The sequence below is a fragment of the Manduca sexta genome, chromosome 26, assembly GCF_014839805.1.
Source record: "Manduca sexta isolate Smith_Timp_Sample1 chromosome 26, JHU_Msex_v1.0, whole genome shotgun sequence".
NCBI classification, from domain to species: Eukaryota; Metazoa; Arthropoda; class Insecta; order Lepidoptera; family Sphingidae; genus Manduca; species Manduca sexta.
In genome coordinates this window covers 2,496,222-2,523,570 of record NC_051140.1, presented here as the reverse complement: position 1 = coordinate 2,523,570, position 27,349 = coordinate 2,496,222, and the positions used below count along the sequence as shown (strand labels likewise).

At 36.2% G+C, this 27,349-nt stretch overlaps 5 protein-coding genes across 7 annotated transcripts in view; 2 read left to right on the top strand and 3 right to left on the bottom strand.

Annotated features, from left to right (window-relative positions):
* The first annotated feature begins 427 nt into the window (after window positions 1-427).
* Window positions 428-11,128, top strand: LOC115454207. 2 transcript variants are annotated; one of them, XM_030182949.2, is made up of 3 exons: window positions 428-664; window positions 5,228-5,365; window positions 6,427-11,128. In XM_030182949.2, the coding sequence occupies exons 1-3, from the start codon at window positions 552-554 to the stop codon at window positions 10,976-10,978; spliced, it is 4,803 nt and encodes a 1,600-aa protein (XP_030038809.2). In that variant the 5' UTR covers window positions 428-551; the 3' UTR covers window positions 10,979-11,128. The 2 variants fall into 2 exon arrangements, with proteins under 2 accessions (XP_030038809.2, XP_037298936.1); XM_037443039.1 differs by lacking the exon at window positions 428-664 and adding an exon at window positions 2,177-2,355.
* Window positions 10,982-16,016, top strand: LOC115454280. 2 transcript variants are annotated; one of them, XM_037443041.1, is made up of 5 exons: window positions 10,982-13,157; window positions 13,325-13,494; window positions 13,646-13,863; window positions 13,978-14,180; window positions 14,458-16,016. In XM_037443041.1, the coding sequence occupies exons 1-5, from the start codon at window positions 11,038-11,040 to the stop codon at window positions 14,513-14,515; spliced, it is 2,769 nt and encodes a 922-aa protein (XP_037298938.1). In that variant the 5' UTR covers window positions 10,982-11,037; the 3' UTR covers window positions 14,516-16,016. The 2 variants fall into 2 exon arrangements, with proteins under 2 accessions (XP_037298938.1, XP_037298937.1); XM_037443040.1 differs by having other exon boundaries at window positions 13,322-13,494.
* A 333-nt stretch (window positions 16,017-16,349) lies between these two features.
* Window positions 16,350-21,173, bottom strand: LOC115452866 (peptidyl-prolyl cis-trans isomerase 4-like). Its single transcript, XM_037443038.1, has 8 exons — window positions 21,058-21,173; window positions 20,212-20,367; window positions 19,972-20,097; window positions 19,635-19,798; window positions 19,309-19,464; window positions 17,244-17,371; window positions 16,926-17,032; window positions 16,350-16,831 (listed from the first exon to the last, which is right to left on the bottom strand). Exons 2-8 carry the CDS (start codon window positions 20,314-20,316, stop codon window positions 16,652-16,654), a joined length of 966 nt encoding a protein of 321 aa, XP_037298935.1. The 5' UTR covers window positions 20,317-20,367; window positions 21,058-21,173; the 3' UTR covers window positions 16,350-16,651.
* LOC115454281 (ubiquitin-associated domain-containing protein 1) lies at window positions 17,722-19,105 on the bottom strand. Its single transcript, XM_037443037.1, has one exon. It carries the CDS (start codon window positions 18,948-18,950, stop codon window positions 17,790-17,792), a length of 1,161 nt encoding a protein of 386 aa, XP_037298934.1. The 5' UTR covers window positions 18,951-19,105; the 3' UTR covers window positions 17,722-17,789.
* Window positions 21,174-21,524: 351 nt separating the features above from the next.
* The window catches only part of LOC115454449 (kinesin-like protein KIF3A), a 32,567-nt gene continuing 26,742 nt past the window's right edge, over window positions 21,525-27,349 (bottom strand). The window contains exons 8-14 of the mRNA XM_037443036.1: window positions 25,443-25,492; window positions 24,971-25,104; window positions 24,535-24,611; window positions 24,238-24,418; window positions 23,797-24,033; window positions 23,330-23,464; window positions 21,525-22,729 (exon numbers count right to left, since the gene is read on the bottom strand). Coding sequence (XP_037298933.1) covers window positions 22,598-22,729; window positions 23,330-23,464; window positions 23,797-24,033; window positions 24,238-24,418; window positions 24,535-24,611; window positions 24,971-25,104; window positions 25,443-25,492 — 946 coding nt within the window. The 3' untranslated portion in view covers window positions 21,525-22,597. The remainder of the gene's footprint in view (window positions 22,730-23,329; window positions 23,465-23,796; window positions 24,034-24,237; window positions 24,419-24,534; window positions 24,612-24,970; window positions 25,105-25,442; window positions 25,493-27,349) is intronic.

Below are 27,349 nucleotides of genomic sequence, written 5' to 3'. Positions count from 1 at the left end.
TCTACCAATATACTCCGCCTTGGGTTATGTAGAGAGGAGCGGGACTCGCTAATTGCTGTAGAGTACAGAGTAGACGCTAGCTTTAGAGGCGGCAAAGGCCAAAATGCCAAAACCTGAAAACTATATCCGGCGAAAAATATATACTTACTTTTGTTTATTTAACATAAACTCAAATACAATTTATTTTACTTGAAAGCGTCAAAATGGAGAAAGCATCAAATAAAGGCTGAAAACGATGCTGAAAAATAATCTCTATCCTGACCATCATCCTGGCCGTTACCCTGACCAAGAGTTAGGACGAGCGCTACCACATGCTTACCACTTACTTTTTATCTTCCTGTTTCATAGACGGAAGTAAAAAAAGTTCGTAGTTTTTCTTTTGGTAAAAATTCAGATGTTGCCAATATTTTACTAAATATACTTAAAACAAAATATACATGTCAATTTGACATTGTAATGTAGATGTCTACCTTTAGGTCTACGAAATTTATAATGTGTATAAAAAGATAAAATAGAACCAGTGAGAAATGTAGGTAAATCCGCAGTGTCTAATGTCTGAGGGCGTGGGTGTAGAGAACTATGCCGTTGTGCTCATCTGGCTATTCGTGTGCTGGTTGTATACGACACTGCTCGCTGTCACAGCGTTCGCAGTCGTCTATGTGCTGTAAGTATACGTGCTCAAGGAATCTTGTGCATGACACAAATTAATTTCATTGGGAAAAGCTAATCTTAGAACACCTACTAACTATAATAATATGGCTCGCTCTATAAGATTTTGATCTTACTTCTAATAAATGCACTAGTTTGTGAAGAGGTTTAAAACACGGAACTTTTGAACGGATTGGATGAAATTTGGCACACAAACAGACCACGTCCGGGATTGATATATAGGCTACTTTTTATCTTGGTACTTTGTTTTTGTAGGGGACAGTAGGAAATACTGTTATTATTTTATTCGGTCTTTTAACAGATGGCGCTGGCATCGTACACGTTATGCTATAGATCACTTCAGTGATTTAACTTTTTATCACGAAAATGGTTTAGATATCACGTACGCGAAGCCGAAAGCTACACCTAGTTACTAGTATAAAATAAATTGAATGAGGTGGAAGCTTAACTAATAGCTTGCCGCCTTGTTTTTATTGATAAAGATTCTTATAAATAAAAACAACCATTACTCGTTACTATAGATAAATAATCTTTAGAGTTTACCTACAAATTGTTCATAACGCACACATTCACAAAGTATAATAATATAATGATAAACGCATACACTGAATACATTTGAATAAAATTTGACACGCAGCTAAAGTATGTTCGGAATTAGTATACATGATGTAAGTAAGTATAGTTTATTTTTATTGGCAGACGAAAGCTATCATTTGTTGTAAAATCTGAAAAGTCTTTACGGTAGGCAACGGAAATTTCGATCTTTTTCTTACACGGATGCAAAGATGACTAATTTATTTTGCTAACCGAAATTACCCCATTGAAAGGGAAAACTTATCAATCTAACGATTAAATGACGTGTACTTTAATGCCTCGTTACAAAGAATGTGGACATTGTATCACTTCTACTTCATAAGATTTTAATTTTTAAAAATGTTATAGATTGCTCCACCAGTCGGGTCGAATCGGGTCGGGCAATAGTGCAAAATGCGTCTTCTATAGATTTGGTGTATATGAATGGGTCCATTAGAAATTGGTCGCAGCGGGGTAAGTTGTAGGAGCGGGTCGATGCACGCGCAAGGATCTCATACCCAAAATGGATATAAATATAATGGACGTAACTTCCTTGTGCGGGCGCAATACCGCTGCGGCCCGTTTTTGTTACGAGGCCGTAATAAGACAACTGTCAAGTACTGTGTCATGACTGTATACTTTATCGGCGTTCTAGAATATGTTTATTCATGGGCATTATACTTGTTTTTTTACTTTGAGATGGTGGATCCTTCTTAATTATCCAATGTGCCCAATAAAATTTGGTTCTTTCGTACATAGATGTATACCAGAAACCCAGACGCATGGAGAGACGCTATAAATCAACTATCGAATAATAAAAATAGGGCCTTTTCCTTGTATACAAAATACAAATATACAATAACGGCGAATTTAGAGGGTTTTAGCTTTGGGGAGAAATATTTGTGAAAGTTGGTAACACTCACACTTGGGACTGTCAATTTGAATGCTTGATTTTTGAACGTTGTCCGTTGTGTTTTGAAAAATTTGCTTACTTATCTACTTGTTTTGCGTCTTATTTTAGTGAATAATGTTATTTTTGTGTGATTGGTTTTCTTTATTTTAACAAAATATGGATGACACACAAAAAAGCCGGACTTCGGATGTGAATTCGTCGTAAGTATTCCAAAATAAATTTCAAGTAATTTATAATAACGTGTTGGAAATCTCAGGTGTTCACTTTTACTCTACATAATAATAAAATTTTACTTACGTTATTGCATATTCATCCATTTTTAGTTTACAACTGGAGTTTTATTAGACAATAGAAATAATTCATTATGTTGTATTATCGTTGTAGAATCTTTATATAACGATCATTTTATGTCTGAAAAATAATTTATTTGGTAATTTTAACTGGCAGACCATATACAAACACATCACGATTTTTTGTAAGAGTTAAAAATTGTTAGTAGTTCCATAGTCTTTAACTAAATGAGATAAATGTACTATATAGGATAAACATAATATACAAGAACTTCCAGTGTAGCTTCAATTTTAAACGTATTTAAAGTTTACTGGAATATAAACCATAAATCATTAACACTGTAAATTTAATGTAAATATCTATAATAGAATTCTAGTAACAATGCTTTTTACTGAGTAATTAAATCCAGGGAGGGCATTTAAAGAAACATAATGCACCTATGAATAGGAAATACAGGAGAGAAAATACCTGCTGTCCCTGATCCCTAGCTTTCAATACCAAAATATGTAATACTAATGGAAGGAAATCTAATGGGCTTTAACAACATTTTTTATAATATTGAGTTTTGAGAAGAGGATTATTGTGATGAGGCAGTAAGAGACCATGATTACATATTAAATTACCACATTTACTTTAAGCCAAATCTATATGCATCCTAGCTTTCATATTCAACATTAGAATTGTAGTTGTTTGCAGTTTCTACATTTCAATGCAATTTCTGTCAAAATATTTGCATGTGTCTTACAAGTACACCTGAGTGAATTTGAATGGAATTTGTCACAAAGATAAATCATGTCTTGCATTAGCGTTAGCATATAGGCTACTTCTATTGTGGTAATTTTGTGCTGTGGGAACTTTCATTATTTAATCTTGTTTTTAAGTAGATCTGCCAATTTTGTACAATTGGTGCTATAGCTCACAATATTAATTTGGGGTTTTTTGTAGTGAGAAAGGCTTTTCATAGCGGCAAAGCAGTGAATAACACCTATTATATACATGTAATTAAGTTATAGATATTCTGTTTGTACATTAATAATTATAATTGTAACAAATAACTGCGGCATGTGAGGAATAATAGCAGGTGACTATTTTGTCTATTTGTTGGCTTACTGATGGTTTATGTATATGTCACAGGTAGGTTGTCAAAGTACAAATACCTGTGTATAATTAAACAGTAGATTGTCATTGCACTTTAGTTCTTACAGTTTAACAGCCTGGTTTTAGTGTCATTGTAATGTCAAGGGGACACTATAGTGATATAAATCTTAATATGAAGTTATAATATCACCGCTTTGATAATATACCTGTAAAATATATATTATTATATGATTTAAATCTAATTTCTGAACATATGAAGAGCATATGACGCTTTATCATAAGTAACAGAATCAAAAAAAATATTTCTGTATTGGAAATCTTAGTCATAATATGCCTCGAGCATGTTTTGTGTATGGTGAAATATATAGAGTAGTATAACAGGCTGAGACAGATTTAACTCCATGCAGACAAAGTTTGGGCGCAGCTAGTTATGCTAAAGTATTCCATTATTTTAAATATTTTTTTATAAAAGTGAACATCATATAATCCAATTAAAATTTATATACATACTTTATTGCCTTATAAGTTATAACTTCCTATATAGCTAAGTCCCTATAATAATTGATTTTTATTGGAATATTAATATTGAAAATTAAACTATTTTTCTGATTTTATCGCGATTTTTAAGATTTTGCTGCCTTTGTGGTACCCTGGCGTGACCACAAAGGCTGCAAAGTCTTCGAAACATCAGGAGAAAATTAGAATATAAAAAACGCAATAAAATCCGAAAAATAGTTTAATTTTAATGTCGTAACATTCATGTAAGCATAAGAAATAATTATATTAAACATTTAGTGAAATAAATATGTCAGTAATATGACTTAGAATAATAAAATTTTCAATTAATGCTGTTTCATTGCCATTTGCATGGAGATTTTATATACATTATGAAATTTATTAGTGTAAAAGATTCGCCCAAAATGAACAAATATGAGTAGAGAGCCTTTTTTTCCTAGGTAGCTCAGTGGATACGGATACCCCGCGCATCCCTAGACTCTGTTATTGTTTGTTTTATATATAGAACTTATCATTACTTGTGTATTAACGGTTCAAACGTATAAGTAGTCTAAATGGTTTGTTTGTTAGATTAAAATGGTACAACAAATATAATGAAAATTGTTGTCTGAAATAGGCCTAATTTTTTAAGACATCTATGGTATAGCCATTAGCCTTGGTGTAATTATGTGAATGCAGCTTTGAAAGAAATCTTAATTTGAGCTGGGGATACATGTTATCATGGAAAGGAAACATGAAGAAACAAAAAGATGCCTTTTCTGTTATTGTTGGTCGAAACTATTCTGCTACGCCGCTCACCACTGCTACGATGGCGTAGGAGTTATGAGCGGCGTAGGCGTAGGTGGATACTGCGCGTCTACAAGAAGAAAGTTTCACGTTATCTGGAGTACTATGCTGTGTTTGCGACATTACCAACGTACGTCGTCAAAAGTATTGTAAATCTTCTATCGGCAAATATACGCATTTTATCTTCCCACAAATCGACTTGTTAATTCACCACCCCGTCCTTTTACGCAATCCAATACACAGTGCATCAGGCTGGCTAGCGCTTCAGCGCAAACCCACCTACGAAATGTTATTGATTATGTTTGTAATATGATAATAGGTGTATGGATAGTATGTTCTTTCTTGCAATTGTTGATTTGGCGATTTTTTTGTTGTACACAGGAGGAAGCGCAGGTCGTCGATCCTCAAAAGCCAGCGGCCGCCACGGACGCCATTCTCAGAGCTGGAATTCAACGTGGCCACTCCCACTGACACAGTCAAAAGCCGTCGCGTCAGTTTTTCGCGTCGTACTGGTGTTGCGTATGTAATAATTTATACATCATTATCACCATGGTTGTGTCGAATAGATCGCTCTTAGAGATAACATTGGCTATTGTTACCCTAGCTAGAGTTAAAAAGCAGAGCTGTGTAAAATACATGCATTACTCTAATTAAAAAATAATAATTACAAAATACTAACTTGCAGGTATTTACATATAAAATACAAATACAGTCAGTTGTTAGGTAATGTAAATAGACTGGAACTAATTTAGACCAGCCTATGAGGCGTTAAAAGAAGAACATTCTTTCATGAAATGAGTACCTATTGTCAGAAAAACAGCCTCATGTTGAGGAATTAATAATTATTTTCTGCAAAACGCACCAATTAATAAGATCGCTAAATGTATTGTTATGTTAAAAATGTGTTTTGAAGCCATAAATATTTGAAGTACTAACTACAAAATACTTTAGTGTCAAGTACTTGAAATAGCAATTATGAATTAAATTTTTAGGATGACAACAAATTCCAAATATGTATTTGTATTTCAATTGCGTATATTGTAATACTGCCTAAGCCTATTAATGAGTAAGTTTGGGTGATTTATTTTTACATAAATGGTGTTAAGTAAATAGTTATCTTTTAAGGACCTATTTGTATCTTTGAAGTTTGCCACGATAAAAGTGCCCAAATATTATATTTAGGTTTGTTACTATCGATATCGTAGTATCCATATTCGTTAGAGGCAGTTCGAAATTCAAATCTCTATTTTTAAGTACTGATAAATTTAAGCCTGTTTTTAAGCATGCTCAATATTCTGAAAGGATCTGATTTTTTGGACTATACCATCTATGCCAAGCTATTCGATCAAAACCACGGAAAGCTATGAATACACGGTTTTAACACAAACAATGTTTAATTTTTACTCGGCACTAACTCCAAAATTGGTAACCAGTATATATGTAGGTAACGTTAAATTAGTTTTTGGTTTTTAGCGGTTAATGAACGCGGTAAATTTTTTTGTTAAGAGTTTTTACTAAGTTATTTCAAATTGCAATTGGAATATCAGATGTGTTGATATTGTAATCTATTCTTTTTACAGAGAGTTTGTTACAAACGAAGCAACAACGACGTGGAAAAATTTCTATGAGGAGCACAATAAGTCGTTGGAATCGTCCAGCAATGATTCGCAGGTGAAAGCGCCGCGTCAGCCGATCGGCCACATTGGTAAACGTATTTTTGACGAACAGTTTGAAGAAGTAGAAGCTTTTGATTTCATAGGTCAGTTTAACAATCCTGGCTTGAATATCAACACTTCTATTAACAATATAAATCTAACTCAACAACTTGCTTCATTAGAAAATACAGATAATATTAAACTTTCCGCGCCTCATACTAATTTTGAACTGAGCACATTCACAGAAAATCATAGTAAGCTCTTTGGCGATGAACTCACAGCACCTACTATGGGAGAGATGTCTGAGAGAATTGACGTTAACTTCTCAGACATACAAAGTATCAATCGAGGGAAAGATGATGATTTGGATGAGATAGAAAGAGATTTGGAAAGGGCTCAGAATAATGTTAATTATGCCGGACCTTTTGCAGACAGACAAAACATGTCTGAGTACATTGAAATAGACCTGAACACAACTCATATTACTATGGGCAACGAGCAATCAGATATGTCTATTACAGATACAATACACAGCCAAGTACAAGATGTTTCAAAGAGTTGTTCGATTGATAAAAAAATGAGCCAAACTAAGGATTGGGTAACAGATAAAGAGAACATTGCAATAAACCCATACGTAACACCGCGCGAATCAGTAAATTTTGCTATTAATGAAGAGGCTGATAAAGTTCTAGTATTTGATGGTAAGCGGCTTACCTTGCAAAGCGAACGAGATGATAAAAAATATCGGAAACCCCTAGTAACCAATGGACCTGCAAAAGAAATTCCACAGAGAAAAACTATAGTTCTTAACGTAAATGACGACTTACCCAACTTTATAGACGACTTGCATATTTCAAATATAGACTCGTTTAAAGGAATTGTATCAAATGACTGTGATAAAGAATTAATCCCTATGAAAAATAGAAGTGTAATAAATATCGACCAAGAACACATATCAACGACAGAAACAGCCCAATCTCAAAATATCCTAGACAAAAAAACTAATAAGAACAGAACACTAATGTATGAGGATGATGATTGTAACATATCAATGACTCAGGCTTTACCAGCTAACATAATAGAAAATAAAGTTGAGAAAAGTCAAACAATATTGTATGAGAATGATGGCAACATGTCTGTCACAGAGGCTGTGCCCATGAATATTGTAGTACTAAAGAATTCAAACTCAGATAAAAGAAAAACCATAGTATTTGAGGATGATATGGCTAGTATTTCTATGACTCAAGCCTTACCTGTAAATATTATTAAGGAAAATACGCAAGACAGAAGAACAATTTTATATGAAAATGATGGTATACCTAAGCCAGATCATAAGACTCAAAATATATTTCCTGATGATATTAAAGTTAATGAAAAAGAAAAATCCGTTCTCTATAAAATAATTAATGATAATGTTCCATTCACGAATGGTAATTTAATAGATAATGGTAAAAAATGTGAGGAAAACAGAACTGTTATTTTTGGAAATGACACTTTGAACATATCGGTCACCCAAGCTATACCTAACAATATTATTGTTAGCGACAAGGCTTCTTTATCAGAAAGGAGGAAATCTATACCCTATAAGAATGATATGGCCGACTTATCAATAACTGAAACTATTGCTAATAATATAGTATTACAAGAAAAAAATTGCCAGTTTCAAAGCAACGAGAAAATACGCTGTCATAACGTGCTTAGTGACAATATTTCAGTAGAAAATGAAAATCTACTACAAAGTAGAAAAACAGTCTATGTTAATGATACAGGTGATATATTGATATCCCAAGCTATTTCAAGCAATACTGCTTTGCTGGCAAATGAAGAACAAACACAAAGAAGAAGAACACTTGTCTTTGAAAAAGATGCAGGGAACATTTCAGTCACTCAAGCTATTCCAAGCAATATTATTTTACCAGGTAATGACGCACAAACACAGAGAAGAAGAACAATAGTCTATGAAAATGATGCGGGGAACATTTCAGTCACTCAAGCTATTCCAAGCAATATTATTTTGCCAAATAATGAAGCACAAACACAAAGAAGAAGAACAATAGTCTATGAAAATGATACAGGAGACATTTCAGTCACTCAAGCTATTCCAAGCAATATTATTTTGCCAGATAATGAAGCACAAACACAAAGAAGAAGAACAGTAGTGTATGAAAATGATGCAGGGGACATTTCAGTCACTCAAGCTATTCCAAGCAATATTATTTTGCCAGATAATGAAGCACAAACACATAGGAGGAGAACAATAGTGTATGAAAATGATGCAGGAAACATTTCAGTCACTCAAGCTATTCCAAGTAATATTATTTTGCCAGATAATGAAGCACAAACACATAGGAGAAGAACAATAGTGTATGAAAATGATGCAGGAAACATTTCAGTCACTCAAGCTATTCCAAGCAATATTATTTTGCCAGATTATGAAGCACAAACACATAGGAGGAGAACAATAGTGTATGAAAATGATGCAGGGGACATTTCAGTCACTCAAGCTATTCCAAGTAATATTATTTTGCCAGATAATGAAGCACAAACACATAGGAGAAGAACAATAGTGTATGGAAATGATACAGGAGACATTTCAGTCACTCAAGCTATTCCAAGCAATATTATTTTGCCAGATAATGAAGCACAAACACAAAGAAGAAGAACAATAGTGTATGAAAATGATACAGGAGACATTTCAGTCACTCAAGCTATTCCAAATAATATTATTTTGCCAGATAATGAAGCACAAACACAAAGAAAAAGAACAATAGTGTATGAAAATAATGCAGGGAACATTTCAGTGACTCAAGCTATTCCAAGTAATATTATTTTGCCAGATAATGAAGCACAAACACAAAGAAGAAGAACAATAGTGCATGAAAATGATACAGGAGACATTTCAGTCACACAAGCTATTCCAAGCAATATTATTTTGCCAGATAATGGAGCACAAATACAGGGAAGAAGAACAGTAGTGTATGAAAATGATGCAGGGGACATTTCAGTCACTCAAGCTATTCCAACCAACATTATTTTGGCAGAAAATGAAACACACAGGCAAAGTCGAAAAGCAATCCTTAATGAAAAAGATTCAAACAACATTTCAGTCTTTGAAGCTATGCCAAGCAATATCATTTTGCGAAATGAAGATGATTTACCCGGGGATCAATTATTGATACGAAATAATATTCTACAAAATAAGCCAATTGACAATACAATAACTAATAAACGAGTTTCACACGCTGAGGGTCCGGAAGCAGTAAAAACCTCTGAAATCAATATCCAAAATGAAGAAATTGCTACTAACTCTGGAAACATATCTATAACGTGTAACAAAGACGGAAAAGAGTTGTTTACACGTGAAGAAGATAAAGCAGATTTCGAAATGGCAACAGTCGCGGTCGATAATACTAATTTAACTCAATTTGAGAAAAAAAGAGATATTACAGAATTCCGTGAAATAGAAGTTCACGGAATAAGTTATAATACCTCACATAACACTATGGATGCATACGATATATCTGCAGAACAAGAAGTTATTAATAAATATTCAAATGCTAAAAATACTAATTGTGCTATAATATTAACCAAAGAAAATTATGAATCACATGAGATTGACACACAGAAACGAAAATCTGACGTAGTAGAGGACCGTGTCCGAAATGCTGACTTTACTAAACCAATTCCAAATACTTTATCGTCAATACAAAATGATTGTATAGATGAGCCGTTAAAGGAATTTAAAACAAGCAGTGCATCGAACCATATCAATAGACAAGTATTACTGTATCAAGTCACTACCAAGCAAACCGACTTATTGGAATCCAAAACATCTGATCAATCTAGATGTGAGAAAGCAATAGAAGACGCAATAGTAATATCTTCACCTAAAATAATAGCTGCAGCTAATATTATTGAAGAAAAAAATTCCCTCGTGATTGCAAAGAAAAACAGTGAGCTAATTAATCATAAAAAAACAATACATGGTAGTGATAATACATTTAATGAGCATAAATTTGATATTGACAAGACATTGGATTTTCAGAAGAGCTTAGAACAACCAAAAGTTGCATTAGATAACCTACTGAATATGTCGAATGCGTCAATGGAAAGTGAGACAGATCATAAAAATGTAATGGCAGAAATAGTATCTGAACAGCAATTGCTTGCAGATAACAAAAAGGAAGATATTGATAACATATCAAATGAAAGTATGTTTTATATTACAAAAGATAGCGATGAAGAAGACCAACCGGATAAAGAAACCAGTCTAAACGTTCCACCAACTTCGTCTTTAACCCAAAAGGAAGAAAATACTGAAAATGATGCTCGTCTTCAGAAGAAATTAGTGGAGTTTAAAAGTATTGTAAACGAAAATAACAACAGTCCACCTAAAAACAGGCATTATGAACAGATTGTAAGTTTAGGTGTAGAACGAGGAAGTGAAAAAATATTGTATCTCCAAGCCAGATATTAAATTCTATTAAAGAAAGAAAAAGTTACAAAACTGCGGATGACACAGATTATTTATTGCAAATGCTATCCGATTTAACCGAGAACAAAGTTTCTGATATTATAGAGGAAGATGAAAAACCTGAATCCATTATGATCAAAGAGCATCAAGCTTTAAAAAACAAAACCGAAGATATTGAGATGAAACCAATAAGTTTTGAGCCCAAACGACAGTCTGTAGCTTTAAGCAGAGAAGATATGTTAAATAATATATCTATGGCCCGCGCTACTTTGCAAAAATCAAGATTGGAACTCGATGAAAGCGATAATTTCGAAGATACAGAGAAAGATTCTTCCGCGGAACGGGAATCGCCTCGTAAAAAGACAGTACGTTTGAGCAATGAAGTAGTAAAAACACTACATTTTGAAGAAGATGATACAGCAAGCGAAACCAGCATCAAATCTGATAAAATATCACCACTTAAAAAAACAGCATTTGGTGAAACCTCTTATATGAAAGAACGCAAAGCCAAAGTGATACCCAGTTATTTAAAAGACGTGTCAGATGGCATAAAAGCGTTGATGCATGATTTAGTCAAACCCAATGCAGACACGCTGCCATTTGAAGCTGTCGGACTAGACAAAAGCTTAAAGAAAAACCCTTCGACTTGTAGTACACAGATACAAGCTAACTTAATGACATCGAGTCAAATTGATTTGAATACTGAACTGTATTCAAATCCTACATCTGTTTATGATTTTAAGGCTCAAGCTGCCTTTGCAAATGAGGTAGCAACAGTTGATAATGGGTCAAATCTATCCGCGCTCAAATGTCCCGTCCGATCCTTTCCGGAAACACAAATAAATAAAGCCTCTGAAAGCGTGTGGCCAAATGAAAGTGATATGAATACATGTAGGCGGCAAAACCAACTCCTAAAAAAACAAACTGTTGTTGAAGAAGTTCTTGTTTTCGATCACGAAAATCCTTTAAAAAATGTGTTTTTAGCGCCCACAAGTTGCGCAAAAGTTCATAGGTATAACCCAATTTCATCTGACGAAGCGATAGGCGGCACTGGACAGAATTGTTTCTCAAATATAACAACGAACGATAAAGACATTGAAGTGGAAAGAGTTTCTATGCAGTATAATGTGAATAGCCGCGGCGTATTGCCTCATATGCATCTCCAATCCGGCGATGTACGTGATGAAAATATTACGGACGTTCAGAGCAAAACGTCCACAATAAGTAAGCCAATGTCAATTGACCAATCGACGGATGTCAGAATGGTGGAAGTGAAAGACATTGACATCAACACATCCATCACTATGAAAGGCAACAAGGAGTTGCTCGAGGCTACTTCATCGCTGACATTAGTTGACGACGCGCTCACACAAAATGTGTTCGACATTGATATCGATACAAATACTTCACACAAGTCTTTCACAGCTATTAAACAAAAATCACCAGTGAAAATAATTTACCAAATAGACGAATGTGGTATTAAAACTGAAAAAAATGATTCTGATTTCACATCGACCGATGAAGTAACAACAGAACTCAAAGAGCACAAGCGTAAAAAACGAAATTATAGTTCTACCAAACACAAGAATACCACACTTTCGGATTTAGACGTTACTCCGAAACCCACCAGCAAGGTGCAAAAGATGTCAAATAGTCCGAAAAATATTATCAAAACAATATTAGACTTGCATCGCACGTCGCCTGATAAAAACAAATTGACCTCCAATAAAATTGAATCTATTAGGGATGAAGAAATGCTCAGTCCAGACAAAGACCATAAGAAATCACCAAGAAGATCAAACGACAAAACTGGAACCACGATAACTGTGCAAAGACTGATAACAGAATATCACATAGAGACTAGCATGGACCAAAGAACATTAAACAAACAGATAGTCGAGGCTTTGACTGACCAACCTGGAAAAGCAAAGGCTGTAAATATGGATGAGGCCAGTGGTCTCGAACCTGTGTGCTCTTTTACGAGTAGCAAAAACGTTAAAGAACAAGATGATAACAGCATATCGATGAGCTCGCGGCCAGTATCGGTGTGTAGCGACAAGAGTGCCAATTGTGTTAATTGGCAAACGGATCTGGTAAATGAGGTCGGTTCGAATAATTCAATGTCCGAGTGCGAGTCCAGCGTCAATGTCGTCGCCAAGATTGACATGCTTCCGTTTATGGGGTGAGTTAATTAAAATATTTGTGATCTAACTTTAGTTATGACTTACGAGTAATTAGTTTATGTTCTTTATTTTACGTATCACGTTACTTAGTGTTTTGTGTGATATATTGTGGTGGATATTGAATGTGAAATATAAATGTATATGTGTCGGTTATGGTTGGCAGTAGTCACGAGTGCGAGTGGGAGTGGTCGTGCGGCGATACGTGGTCGTTCCGTCTGCTTCACGCGCGGCTGCGGCTGGTGGTGCGGCTCGCACATCGGCACGACAACGCGGCGAGGACATGCGTGCGCGCAGATACGCCCGTTATTGCCATCAACGTAGAAATCGCTCAACATGGTACACACATTACTATTACATTTTTTAATTGGTAATTAATCAAAATACAAGGGTGTATTCGCATTCGACACAGATCGTGGTGTGGTTACTTTAATTCGATCCTAATAGTAAAAATAACATACGATGGTCTTATAAATAGAATTGATTTCAGATAAAAAGAACCCGGTGGCGTCGGCGTGCGTCCGTTTCGCGGCGGAGACGATGCGGTACCTGTGCGCGGCGCGGTGCGCGGTGGCGGGCGCGGTGCCGGCGCTGGTGCGTCGCTGCGCCGCCGTGGCGCGGCTGGCGGCGCGCTGGGGCCGCGCCATGCACCACGCGCGCGCCCACCTCGCCTACACGCTCACCGACGACGGGCGCCTCGCGCTCAAGGTACCACATTACTCCTCTAGCTTCTTATACCAGCGCAACAGAGTGCTGACCAATATAGTAAACTTTATCATTAGTCAATTCGTGCCGGTGTAATATGCGCTATGTGTGTGTCAGGTGGCGAACATTCCGCTGCGGTCGGTGTGGGAGGTGACGATGCAGCTGGAGCTGGTGGCGGAGGAGGGCGGCGCGCCGAGCCCGCGCGCGACGGCGGTGCGCGTGTCGCGCGTGGTGGCGGAGCGCGGCGTGCCGGACGCGGCCGTGCGCGCGCTGCTGGGCGCCGTGCCCGCCGACTGGGGACACGCGCCCGCCACCATCTGGTCAGTGCACACTACACGCTACACACTGCACACTACATTGTTAACGCCATGCAAAAACTGCAGCTTTGGATCGCAATACAATAGCTGAATTAATTTCAAATGTACACATACATTCATTTTTAAAAAACACAAACACCTAGTTATAGAAATTTGTGTCATATCTGATACTCACCAATTAAGTTAGTTTGTTATGGTTTTATACACTACGTGTATCTCAAAAACAGAGCAAAACTTTCGTATATAATTTATTGTGATGTGTGGTCTGTTTGTCTTGCAGGCGGATATTCAAATACCTGAAGAACAAGACGCGCGATGACGACTTGCTAGCCGCATGATCCCACCGACATACCTTTAGACCTACATATAAGAAAAACAGTACGAAACTCCTAATTCCGGCTTGTTACAAACTATTTGGAATTTCAAATATTATACATAATACAAATTGGTTTAGCATATAGAACTTAGGTATTTTGAAACCGCGAGTAAAATTAAGTACAAAAAATAGCAAATTATATGAACTAATGTTTATTTAACAATTGCAAATGGTTTTGTGCAAACCACCACGTGTAAGTCCATGATCACATTTAGTTATTAAAGTAGACTGTTAGGAGGCCCGGTATTTGTATGTAGTGGCGAAAACCTCAAGTTACTAGTACTACTGCCTATCAATAGCGCGTTAATTGTGCGATTTATTATAGATTTTTAAAATCCCTTGTCGACTTAAGGAAAGTAACTTAATTTGAATCTGGACAAGCAATGTAAATAATGTAGTGACGGCTCTAGGAGTCAACAGTACTGCAAGTCTGATTTAGTTTTTAAGTTATGTTACTGTTTCGGTGTGTAAGGAGTGTCATGACTGAGAGGCGTATTAACAAAATCCTTAAAGTTATGGTTATAATATACATTGAAACAATCATACCGCGATATCTCATATCTCAGTTGTCTATTTCCTCACTTTGCTACGACGAGATATTTTATAGCAAATATTATTTTGCTCTTAAAAATACAATACATAGAACATAAAGACTGCTGATTAAAAAGTGTATTTGACGTAATATGTCTTAAAAAGTTGTTAATTATCCAAAGTCGTTACTTTTTTGAAAATGATATAAGCGTCAGAAACTTTAAGCACGTGCGTAGTTTTAATCGAAGAAGTAAAATTTTTTAAAACCAATTTAATTCGCCGATGAGGTTGTAGTTCCTTATATAAAAAAATGTCTGCGCCCACGTCTATTATAAAAAAAATGTTACATTGAGAGTGCATCGCTAGATCGTGATTTCTTTGATTTATATTGTATTTTATTTCAATGTCAACATTTTCGTGCCCATCCCGGAATATTAATCAACTACCTTACTATCACGATTTAATCTTAATGTGATTTTCTATAAAAAGACACTAGAATATACCAATTATCAGATGCACATCACCAATTTCCGAGTTTTAACTTATATAATTTTAGTGTTAAAATCATAATAAGAAAAAAATAGCCAGCGTAAAGGCGGTCGCACATTGTAGCGCATAGTTTCACTGTCAGGTTTACAGCAAGACTGATTTTTTACTTTAAGTTACCTATTTTTACTAATTCGTTGCCACAAAAGCTAGTTCATAAATTTAAAAAATGAAATTATATTTTCAATACTTAAAATCCGCATGTTTATGTTGGCTCCATTCCGAATATTGTAGTGTTTAAAAAGGCCTTCCTCGACCGCCATCCGGCCAATGTTCAGAGTTTTATAAGATACATTTATTGATAAAGGATACCTATGTTTATTTTTACAATTTTGGATTGGTAAGCGTTTTGATAAATGAAAATATAAAGTAATTTTGTGAACCAATTGAGCAGTTTCATTACCACTATTAACATAGTTAACGACCTTACCTAAATATTAAAAGTAAACTATTTTTCGGATTTTATCGCGGTTTTAATATTTGGGACTGACACCCCAATAGGGATTTCAAGGGTGTTTGAAGAGTACCAATCCGCTCTAGCCCAGCGTGGTTGACTCAGACCTAATCCTTCTCAGTAGTAGAGGAGGCCCGTGCCCAACGGTGGGACACTTTATAATACAGGGTTAATATGAGTATATTATTATTAAATGATTTACCGCGTACAGTAAAAGGTTGTAGAATCAAAAATAACGCATTTATATTTTACTAAAAGACTAGACATCATTCACTTTATTTGTATTTTACAATTAAATTAATTAACGTACACTGACAAAACATTAAATTTAACAGCTCCGATAATGCATTTTCCTGCCGAGGCCGCGTTGTCTTTTTATTTATCCAGAATGGCAAATATTTATTAAACGCTGTCCACGTAAAATGAAGTGCTAGATGTCAAAAAGGCATGGCATCTAACCACGTAGTAAACTATATGTGAACATACACCTTTATCTCTATTTAACTAATCCGTTCGGCTAGTTTAAGATAACTATATACAATTAAACAGAACTCGAGAAGCTAATGATTAAGACTCTCTATTGCGCATCCTGATATTGTGCAGTGAAGTTAGGTTAGTGTTGCGCAGCCCGTGGAGCCAGCGCCGACCCACGCGGCGTCTGGTGGCGACCACTTCTACAACCGGCTGCGAGTTGAACGCCGAGCCAATCTCGCGGATGCTGTTGTACGTGTTACATGGACGAATCACCTGCATACGGACATTAAGTTTGAAATCCTCTCGCTCGATGGCCTACATCGAATTTCGCAGTTTATGCTTTTGAACATGTATAGCGATCACTAACCCTGCCAAAGATTATATTCTGCAAGTCGAACTGCGTGAGCGGCTTGAAAGTAATGTTAAAAATGGCGCAAACTTCATCATCACGTGTGACGCGCATTGACAGTAGCCCTATAAAACAACATTATAAAATGCATGTTCCATATTCCATAGTATTTAACCCCTCAAGAAAAAAAATAAAAATAATATCCACTCTAATAGTAACTCTGTGTAAATGATATGTACCGAAAAAATACTTCTTTATAGTAAATAACCTAACATCCTTTATCTAGGGTCATTTGTCTAGTCTTTAACTTAAAATCATGAAACCCAAATTTGTTACCTTGCATAGAATGGGAGAAGTGGTAGTTCTCGGCACCTATCGGTCGTCTGCGCCCTTTCTGTGCGTAGCAACCAAATCCATTATCACGTACCACGTCACCGCCGCTCCAGTATAAATTAGGCACTTTCCTGCAAATGACGACTATAAAGTTAGCGACATATGGATATTAGAGTGTCAATATGTTTGTACGTACACGGATAAATGGTTTTGCATAAAAGGTCCTGTAGAAATAACAATTATTTAGAAAAAATACTCAGTATCCGCTGAAAGACATCGACGCGAACGGAGCTGCGACAAAAAAGTGGTAAATATTAAAAATAATTATTGACAACATTACATAAGAGCTCAATTTAGTTTGACGCGCATTTTGCTAAGGCGCGTTTACAATAACATACTTACCTATACATTTTATCCGAGGTTCTATTTTCATTTTACGATTTTCTTACAAAAGCTACTTACATAAATAGAAAACAAAATCTTAAATCACAGAAAATTTAATGTGCTGAGATCAAACGTAACATTGTAACTATGAACCTTTCACAAAAATTAATTTCTTTGCCTTGAAGTAGATGGATTCGAAATTTGTTCGCGTCTCTCCTCCGAGAACTGGTTTACAGCCAGACAGTATTTCTCTGAATGATAGGTCCTCGATATTTGAGACAGCAAGGGACTTCCGTGAGGCGAGTTGAGCCAAAGGGAGGCGCTGCCAGTCTGCCCCACCATTGCTATAAATGCAATCAACATCCTCGTATTCAATAGACCACGTTGTATTTGCGGCTGTTTCAACAATGTTTGTAAAATTAAGCCATCGGGCAATCCGTTAATGAGCTCGAAGATACTGGAGCCTCTCTCCCCGATCAGCCAAGAGGCTGCAGCTGGTACATTGCATCCAGTGTGTCTTAGAGCCTTGTCAGCATCTTCATGAGAAAACCCAAGGTCTTTTAAAGTAGTTATTGCTTCTGGGTTCGGCGGTTCAGCAATCTTCGTTCTCCATTCACGAAATTTCTCCAGAAACCTTTGCAAATGTTCCGCGCGTCGATACAAATCCTCTCCATCAGTTTTATTCGTAGGTAATGCATCTTCAGCGGCCAAATGAATATCGGCATTTAATCTCGCTGTTATTTCCTCTGGAGTAATCACTTGAATGACCGTTTGTTGGGTCCGTTTCGGTTCATCTAATGCAGCTGAAAGTTGGGCTAGCGTCATTTCATAGTTACGGCCAGAGGCCGCAAGACGTGCCCCTGCTTCGATGAGTGATATTAAAATTTTTCTAAGTTCGAAAGACAATTCATTGGTCGACAGTAACGATTGCAGATTCGGTTGTCTCATTGCATTCTGTGGAGAGGGGAGGGAGGCTGTCGCAGCGGCTATAGTCCCTGGTTGAGGGGCACGCACTGCTCCGAGGTCCCACAGCGCACCTGCCTCGGGTATTCTTCTTTCAACTAACAAAAGTTCTTCTTGACTAACAACTTGCTCTTGAGATAATGTCAAAAACTCGTGTAAAGTAGCAGTATCGAAGACTCTAACCACTTTGAACCGACTTGATCCAGTTTCTCCATTGGGATAGAAATAATCGATCGCTCGGTTTTTAACTTCCTCTATGAGTGTTTCTTCAGAAAAGAAAGCAGTGAACGTCTGGCCTTCCGGGCTGACGACTTTAATAAGAAGTTCATTTGCCCCAGTGATGCCAGTGTCGGAGACCAGCATTTTTACACTACTTCAGCTAGTTTAAGGAGCTGGTGACCGTCCAAATCAAATACTCTGATATAAATTATAATAAGAAAAAACAATATATTAGTGAAAAAATATATAAAACCCCAGTTAAGCTTGTACATAATTTTTTGACATGTGTGTTGTATTGAAGTATTTGATTATTTTGTTACTGTCAAAAAAAAACAATGTTACCGCTATGGCCAGTGTGATGAAAAAGTTGTAATACCAAGATAAAGGGACAGTAAATAGGTATTTTATTAGAATATTTTTTATAAATTATATTTTTCCATCGAGTACATAATTTATTTCGATTTTATATTTTTAATTAATTTAGATATCAAATAGTCATCACCTAAAAAAGCGTGTTCCTACGTAGCTATAGCCAACGCCATCTCCAGCGAGTAGCTCCGTGAATAGTTGGCAAGTTAGGGGACACACATCCGTGAACAACTCCACACCGAGCTCGCCAATCATGGCGCCTCCTCGAATGCGCAGGGTTAAATAAACTCTGAAACCGACAATATAGTTACATAAACATTTATCAAATAATTATGAGCAAAAATTTGTTCACGCATCTCGACGAGGCAGCTGGGATAAGAAATATACGGTAGTACCTACTTACCAATGGAAACTGTGGAGAAAGATTATTATTTCAGAACATCTGTAAACCACTCTTACCTAGGCCGTTTCACCCCAACTGGAGATACAAAAGCTAAATCCTCGATATCTTCATGCGGTACGGGAGGAAACAGGACGAACTTGCACTGCGCTTTGATCACAATTTCGTGTCGATTCCGCACCCAATCTTGTTTATGTGTTTTTGTGATGGTGACTCTCGGATTCTAAATAATTTTATGTAAAACTTCACGGTAAGCCAAAAGTAAGTACATTTAAAATAAAAGAAAAATATATGCAGAAAATATAAGCTTCTAAGGCTTTCTTTAGTAGGTATGCTCATTGCAATTTATATGAATTAAGTATAGAAAATTTATTTTACGCAGATATTACTACTTACTGTGTATATAATACGTTTATATAAATATTGATTCTCCTTTTGGACTCTCTGCAAAAAGTTCACGCGGTTCTGGTAGTATTGTGTGGAAGCAGACGGGCGATGCTGCCAGCGACTGTCGACTCTACCCTGTGATAGAGAATGAATTTAAAAAAAAAACGCTTTTCCCTTTTTCCATTTGTCAATTCTGGGAAACATTGAAATAAAAAAATACCAATATTATTTAATATAATAATAGCTTACTCCAAGTAAAAACTGTCGCCTGATCTTCGTGACAAGTTCCATGTTTTCACATTGTAGTCGAGTTGACTGGCGCGCCCATTCTGCTAGCCGACGCCGCATGAACATGGGATGGAGGCGAGGCGGTGACGAATCCACAGAAGCACATGCAAAAGTATACTAAAACATGTTTTGTTGGGCGATTTAAGATTGGTCATATAATTCAAGAAACGAACATCTGCCGTGGCTAGACTATAAGACTTGAGAAAGTGATATAATTGCATCGTATACCTATACCATAAATAAAATATCTGGGTATCGACTACAGTATACCCGGAAATCTAGGCTTATGTTAGTAAGTTTATTATAAACCCCTTTACTTAACCAAAAATCCATCTGATTACGAACAGTAAACCCAATGAAATATAAATTTCAAAACAGTTAATAAATAACTCGAATAAACGGCCTTGAGCAAATTCTTCGATATATAGGCAATATGCAAAAATATACGAATAATCCCAGTAGAAATTCAATACTTTGAAGATTTTAAACTAGTAAAATATTCTTTATTATATTGTCTTTCTTGCAATGCAAGCAAATAAATATTATGTACTTACCTATACTTTAGGAGTAGATGCACACAATCAACAATGATAGTACAGCATTATTATCATTAAATTTACGAAACAACATCCTTATTATAAAAGAAAATTAAACAATCAAACTGAAGAAAACATATTGCACAATATATTATGTAATTTTTTTTTGTCTGTGTTATGTATGTGATATAAATTTCGAATAGATGGCTTCTAAAAATATGGTTAGCGTTAATTAATTGCTATACTCTATAATTATCTAAAATATATTTACGTATTTCTCTTCTATATTATAAACACGTTTTCTTTTTTTACGTTTGATTAACTCTTCATTAATTTCGGGTGGTGGCGAACAGTATTTCTTCGACACAGAGTCCTTCGAAGTTACTTTCTTCAAAATCGTGTGTAACAGAGTCATTTTAAAGCATAAAAACAGGAGTAATCACAAAAAATTTTGGAAAGCTAAATTTTGTGTACTAAAATTGAAAATCTATGTGGTTGAGGCCATTGGCGTATCTATTTTTAAGTTTATATTGAACTAGCTTGCCTGACAGACATTGTAACCACAGACAGTTATGTAAAATTAATATTGTTGTTACGTTTTCTTAAATTTTCTAATTTTCGATGATTTCTGCCCCGACCTCAGACTAAGGGTCTCTCAGGCCCTTAGATTGACCCCATGACATCTTGGTGTGTTTATGTGTGAGATTTTATAATACCGAAATAAATAAAACACCCGAATCGCGTACAAAAAGTGTAATATCTAAACGCATTAATACATACACGTGGATATCACAATAAAAACTTTGTGCACAACATTTGGGTTTAACATAATACTGAAGCGCGAACAAAAAATGGAATGGACTAGCAAAGTTTTATCAAACAAATTGTATAAATTTATTTGAACAATTAGTCAGTATTCGTTTAATATTTATTAATGTCGGTTACAAAGTAACACAAAATCAAAGAATACATTATTCATAGCCCTAAGCTGGACATTCAATGATTCCTTCTAGAAGAAATTATAATAAACACAATCACATTTTGAATTTTTGGTTATTTTATGTATTAAGAACCCTTTGGTAAAAAAAAATTGGAAATATTCAATGCCGACTTTTTTACATAAATTTACCAAAATGTATAATTTCATAACCGAATAAAAGTAACGAATACTAAAACAATAAATAAATTCAACATCATTTACAAATAAAAAATCTAATATCGCAAATTATTAATTAATACAATTATTGAAAAAGAGAACTTTTGTAAGAAAATGCCTAATAGTCAACATTGCCGCTGGTACATACAAAATATTTTTCAACCAACACAATATAAAAATTATGTTCCATAATATAAATAATGAGATCGATAAATAAAGTGTTCACAGTAGTCCCTACGATTAGCTTAAAAAATATATAAATTCATAGAATTAAAACTGAAAAAAAAAACTAAGAATTATATTATTAAGTATATTCTATACAAAAAAGGTAAATAATCATCAATTACTTGAAGAAAAGTAACAATGAGTACAAATTCCAATTAGGTATATACCTATATAGTACGGTCTGAATGGTTTTTATTATAATTCCTAAATACTGTTTGTTCGTAGGTACAATTTAACAACTACACACAAAACCATAAAAGAATACACAGAGATAGGCGCAGTATTGCGCGTGATCTCCAGTGGGGTGTGAGTGTACCTCAACCCGCTTACTGCTCATTACCGCCTCAGGTGACAAATCATACGTGGTCTATGAAGCACATTTTTCTTATGCGTTATTATACTATTAATAGGAGATAAGGTGTGTGGAGTGTTACTGTCGCTGTCGCAGCGCGGTGTGCGGGCGCGGCACGGCGGAGGTGTGCGGGCGCGCCAGCCGCGAGCCCGCGCGCGCGTTCACCGACGCGTACGACAGGTAGCGGTCCGACAGGTCCGGCGGCTCCACCTGCAACGGATTACAATCGAGTAGTAGATTAATTAACTGACATTGTAATTTGTGCACTATTTTGCCTACGAATGGTACGATATAGTGGCGACAGGTGACCTTGAGTACACGATTAATTAACTGACATTGTAGTTGGTACACAATTTCGCCTACAGTACGAATGGTACAATATAGTAGCGACAGGTAAAATATATAGGTTATATCATATAGGTAATAATATGCATAAATGCGGTCTACAAATCGTTCCAATAATAAATAGATTCTACATAATGGGAAGCCAGCATATATGGCCTTTCGCCATTGGTACAATATTTAAAGTACTGTCCTTTTATAGAAAACCAATGTAAAGTAAGAGCTTACCTAAAGTACTGCCTCTCACCCAAGACTCTACCAGTAGGTCACTATTGTCGACTGTCTGTGACTAGCGAGTTAGTCTCTTGGCAAGTTATATCAAGAGACCAACTCGCTTGTCTGGCATAAACCATAAAAATATGTATAATTATTTTTTTTCAGTGCTTATCCAACTAGTGAAGGCTATCTAGCAGAGTGTATCGTCCTTTGTCCATGTTAAATTCACCGAAGTAAGTATGGTATACTGACGTATTTCTGTTGCTGTTGCTGCGCGTTGTGGCGGTGCTGGTGCGGCGCGCTGAGGTTGTTGCCGGTGTACGCGACGCACTTCACCTGCCACTCGCCTAGCTGCTCGTTCCAGTGCACGTACTTGTCTATCAGAGTCTGTCGGTACAGTGCCATATATTATTGCCATTGCTGTACGAATGTGGACCACGCGATTTATTTTTCACGAAATGATATTTTGATTTAGTACTAAAATAGAGGAAATTAACATCCTTCGGTAGGAAATGTTTGTTAATAATTATGAATAATATTTATTATCTTTATGTATTTGAATAAAATAAATACTTATATTTCGAATAAATGCGTAAAATATATGGCGAACGTAATGCTCGCGGGCCTCTAGTTCTACGTGCACTATGCTTTATTTGCACTTCTCAACGACAGATATTAAAGTTATAGCGAATAGATGTCATAATATCTGGCTAAACGACCTGGTACTCCTTAGGTATGTAAGAGTCGAGGACGAGGTCTGCGAGCTGTATCTCGCGCTTGAGCGCGCGGATGGAGTCGAGGATGCCCTCCATCTCACGCTGCTGCTCGCGCTGCTGGTCCGCCAGCTCTGCCTTGGCGGAGTTCAGCAGCTGCACGGCGCGCTTCAGCTTGCGAGTCTTCGCCGCGTTCTCCTCTTGTAGGCTTGAGTACCGCTCCTCAAGGTCAAGACGTTCCGCCTGAACAAACAAATTTTAACATTTTATCTCCGTCTAGACTACAAAGGTTCGAGTATACAATGATTTAAATTCTAATTTGATATTCGTTCTTCCATCACTGGTGAAGTAGATGAGTATTGCTATATAAAGCCAAACATTAATGTTCAAAGTTCTAATATAAAGACTGTCTCCAGCCTTAGGATTTCAAGATGCCAGTTTGTGTACCTCCTTTTTCTGCAGGTCCTCCTGGAGACGCAGCTCGTTGAGCCGGCGCTGCTCAAGCTCTCGCGCGGCGTGCTCGAGCAGGCGGCGCTGCGTGTCGGCCTTGTCCAGCAAGTTCTCGCCGCCTACCAACACCTTCGACTCCAGCCGCTGCAGCTTCTCCTTCAGTTCTTCTTGTTGTTTCCTGGAAATATAAAAACACAGATTACTCTCTTTATTGATCTTAGTGTAAAAGAAATATTATTACCACATTTTACAATTATGATGATGTAGCCACATATAATATGTTTATGAACTTACTTAGTCCTCTGCAGCTCCGCCTTCTTCTCCTCGAGCACCTTACGCGCCTGGTGCGCCTTCTCTCTGTTCAGTTTCTCCTGAAAACAACCACGCTACTTAACTTCTTACTAATTACATAATATAAGTTGTATATGTCTGTCAAAGTTACAAATTACTTTGTATAATCTTTCATGTATATTGCTTTAAAAAAAACTGTACGACGAGACGACCAAACCGCGCGCCTAATAGTAAATGTAACGATGTTAATTCTCGTAATAATCAATAAATAAAATAAATTAAACCGTAAATATTTATTACGATTTTATACAATAAATTTAGGTGAATGAATAATAATATGGACCTGGGTATCATAACTAAGAAGTCTTTGTAGCCGATAAATAAAAACAGATTAAGTACAGCTGATCAGAGAATGAATTGAACATGAGACAGGGGTCACCTTCTCCTCGCGGCGCATCTTCTTACGGATCTTCTTCTCGTCGGGGTCGAGAGAATCGAGCTCGGGGTCGGTGAGCGTGTCCTCCGACAGCTCCTCCGACGACAACTCCTCCTCCTCCTCTTCCTCTTCCACATCTACACAGAGAAGTAATGATGTTGTAGCACTAGTTTTATACCAACAATGTAAACAGATACTCTCGACAACTTCTATTGCACTAGTTGTCGCGCGCGGTGGGAACTACTATAAGTGCAGCTATGTATTACCTACTTGGTTTCGGTTTGGTTATTTCTGTGCCCCACCATAGCCTACGACCTCTACCTGGGCGCCACTGGCACCGCCGTGGTTATGGCTTATGGGTAGTGGCGTTTATTTACCATCGAGTAACACGCTTTCTCGCTGACCTAATTTACTATAAACGACGTTATTCGCAAAGCTATAAGGGAGCGAGGTGGTGAATAATAAATATACACACCATTGCATTCCTCCAACTGCTTTTTGAGCTGGTCGATTTCTTGTTGGAATCTGAAATATTAACATTAAGTGAACACATTTTCATGGAAACAAAAATGATAATGTCGTCACACCAGAGTTATCCCAGAATCTGTTGTAGTTGATGCAAAAAATTATACGTTTTAATAAAGGCACGACATTGTGTACTTAGCTAAATACCCTACCATGTGCCAACCATCGAGCGGTTATAAACAATATGCCTTTATACAGGCCCATCCTTTTTAACAGTGTAAATTGTTTTTAACAAGGACAAAACATTTTTCCTTTTACTCTTAAAGTTTAGACAGTTTTAGCGGATAAAAGCCGCAATTTTTTAGTGCAATGCTGCCGCATACCTTTAGCGAGGCTAGGATAACCGAGAAAACTTACAGAATTCGACTTCTGCATGCAAGCTGACTTATAGTTCGAAGCTTACAGGACTTGCGGCAAGTCGTATGTGCTAAGAACTACATATTATGAAAATATTGCTGCTAGTGTGAACGCATATTAAGGACTTGTTAGTCTCTGAAACTTAGTATCTGATGAATTGCAAGAGCGGCGCGCGTGTAGTGTGCTGTGTGTGCAAGGTATCGTCGCGCGTACCTGCCTGGCTATAATATACAAAGAACACGCCTTGTATGATTTTCTCTTTCTGCCAAAATATAAGATCAAATGCTCATGCATACATTTATACAAATTGATGTTTTGGCAGATAACTTGAAATGTGTTTAAAGATCTATTTGTGTCAATGATAAAAGAAGTATAGAGGATGGGTAATATGGTCACGTGACATGCGGCACATTTCATGAACAAAATGGTGCCGACTCCGCCCCTTACAATAGTGATATGCTAGTACCGAAAATTTTGTATCGACATCGAAGAATTAAGAGAGACAAACAAGCCCCAAAAGATCAAATACGAAAGGGGTTAGGAACTACCATAATATAAATATAACAAATCATAATGTAAACAAACAAACTGAAACTGATTTATAAGTAACAATTGTTAAACAAAGCAGTACCTGTTGTGACAAACATCCAGTTGTGTTTGATCTATATTTGTATGTTGCACTATTCCTTGCTAAAAATTTAAGTTACAGATTAAGATATTTATTTAATACATGATAAATGGAATAAGATAGCGTAGCCAGCAATTATTTGGTTGGTTTTATTTTATTTTATTATTATGCTCTTTGATCGAGAAACATAACTATGGTTCAGCAAACTAAAATCAATGACCGTAAAAATGGTGGTTAAGATAATCAATTATAATAATTATTTGCAATAACAACAATATGATTATGTATCTATTTCCGTGCATGCAAAGGTTGCTCGAAACATAAGACCGCCAATTGTAAAAATATATCTTACATTTCATCTTTATGTTGTTTCTTTTATGTTTATCTATTCTTTTATGTAACAATTCTAATTTTATTCATAGCAATATATTAAAGTAATATTACTATCAGGTGAAGTATAATAATCATTACTATTTTACTTATCGGGAATATTGTTGGAAAACAGTTATCTTTACTCGCGTTAATTAAACGTGTGGTTTATGCATATCTTCTCAAAATGTAAAGAAATATGTATTTGGTGTAGGATTCCAATCACGTCGCTCAATATTCTCAATTCATTTTGCCTTGGTTTTTAAATTTTTGGTTATCTTAAAAAATATTCTAATTTCACTTAGTTTGTCGTTCTGAATAATACAATATTGATGTGTGCTCTAACATTCTTTCCAAAGACAAAAACCGTAATTGATAAACGGGCGTCTGTTAAAATATCGATATCAATGATTTCTAAACAAATCCACCCACCCATCCCTAAGCTCGTGTGTAAACAAACATAATGATTTTAATGTGTATAAATCACGCCTAAAAGGGTCCAA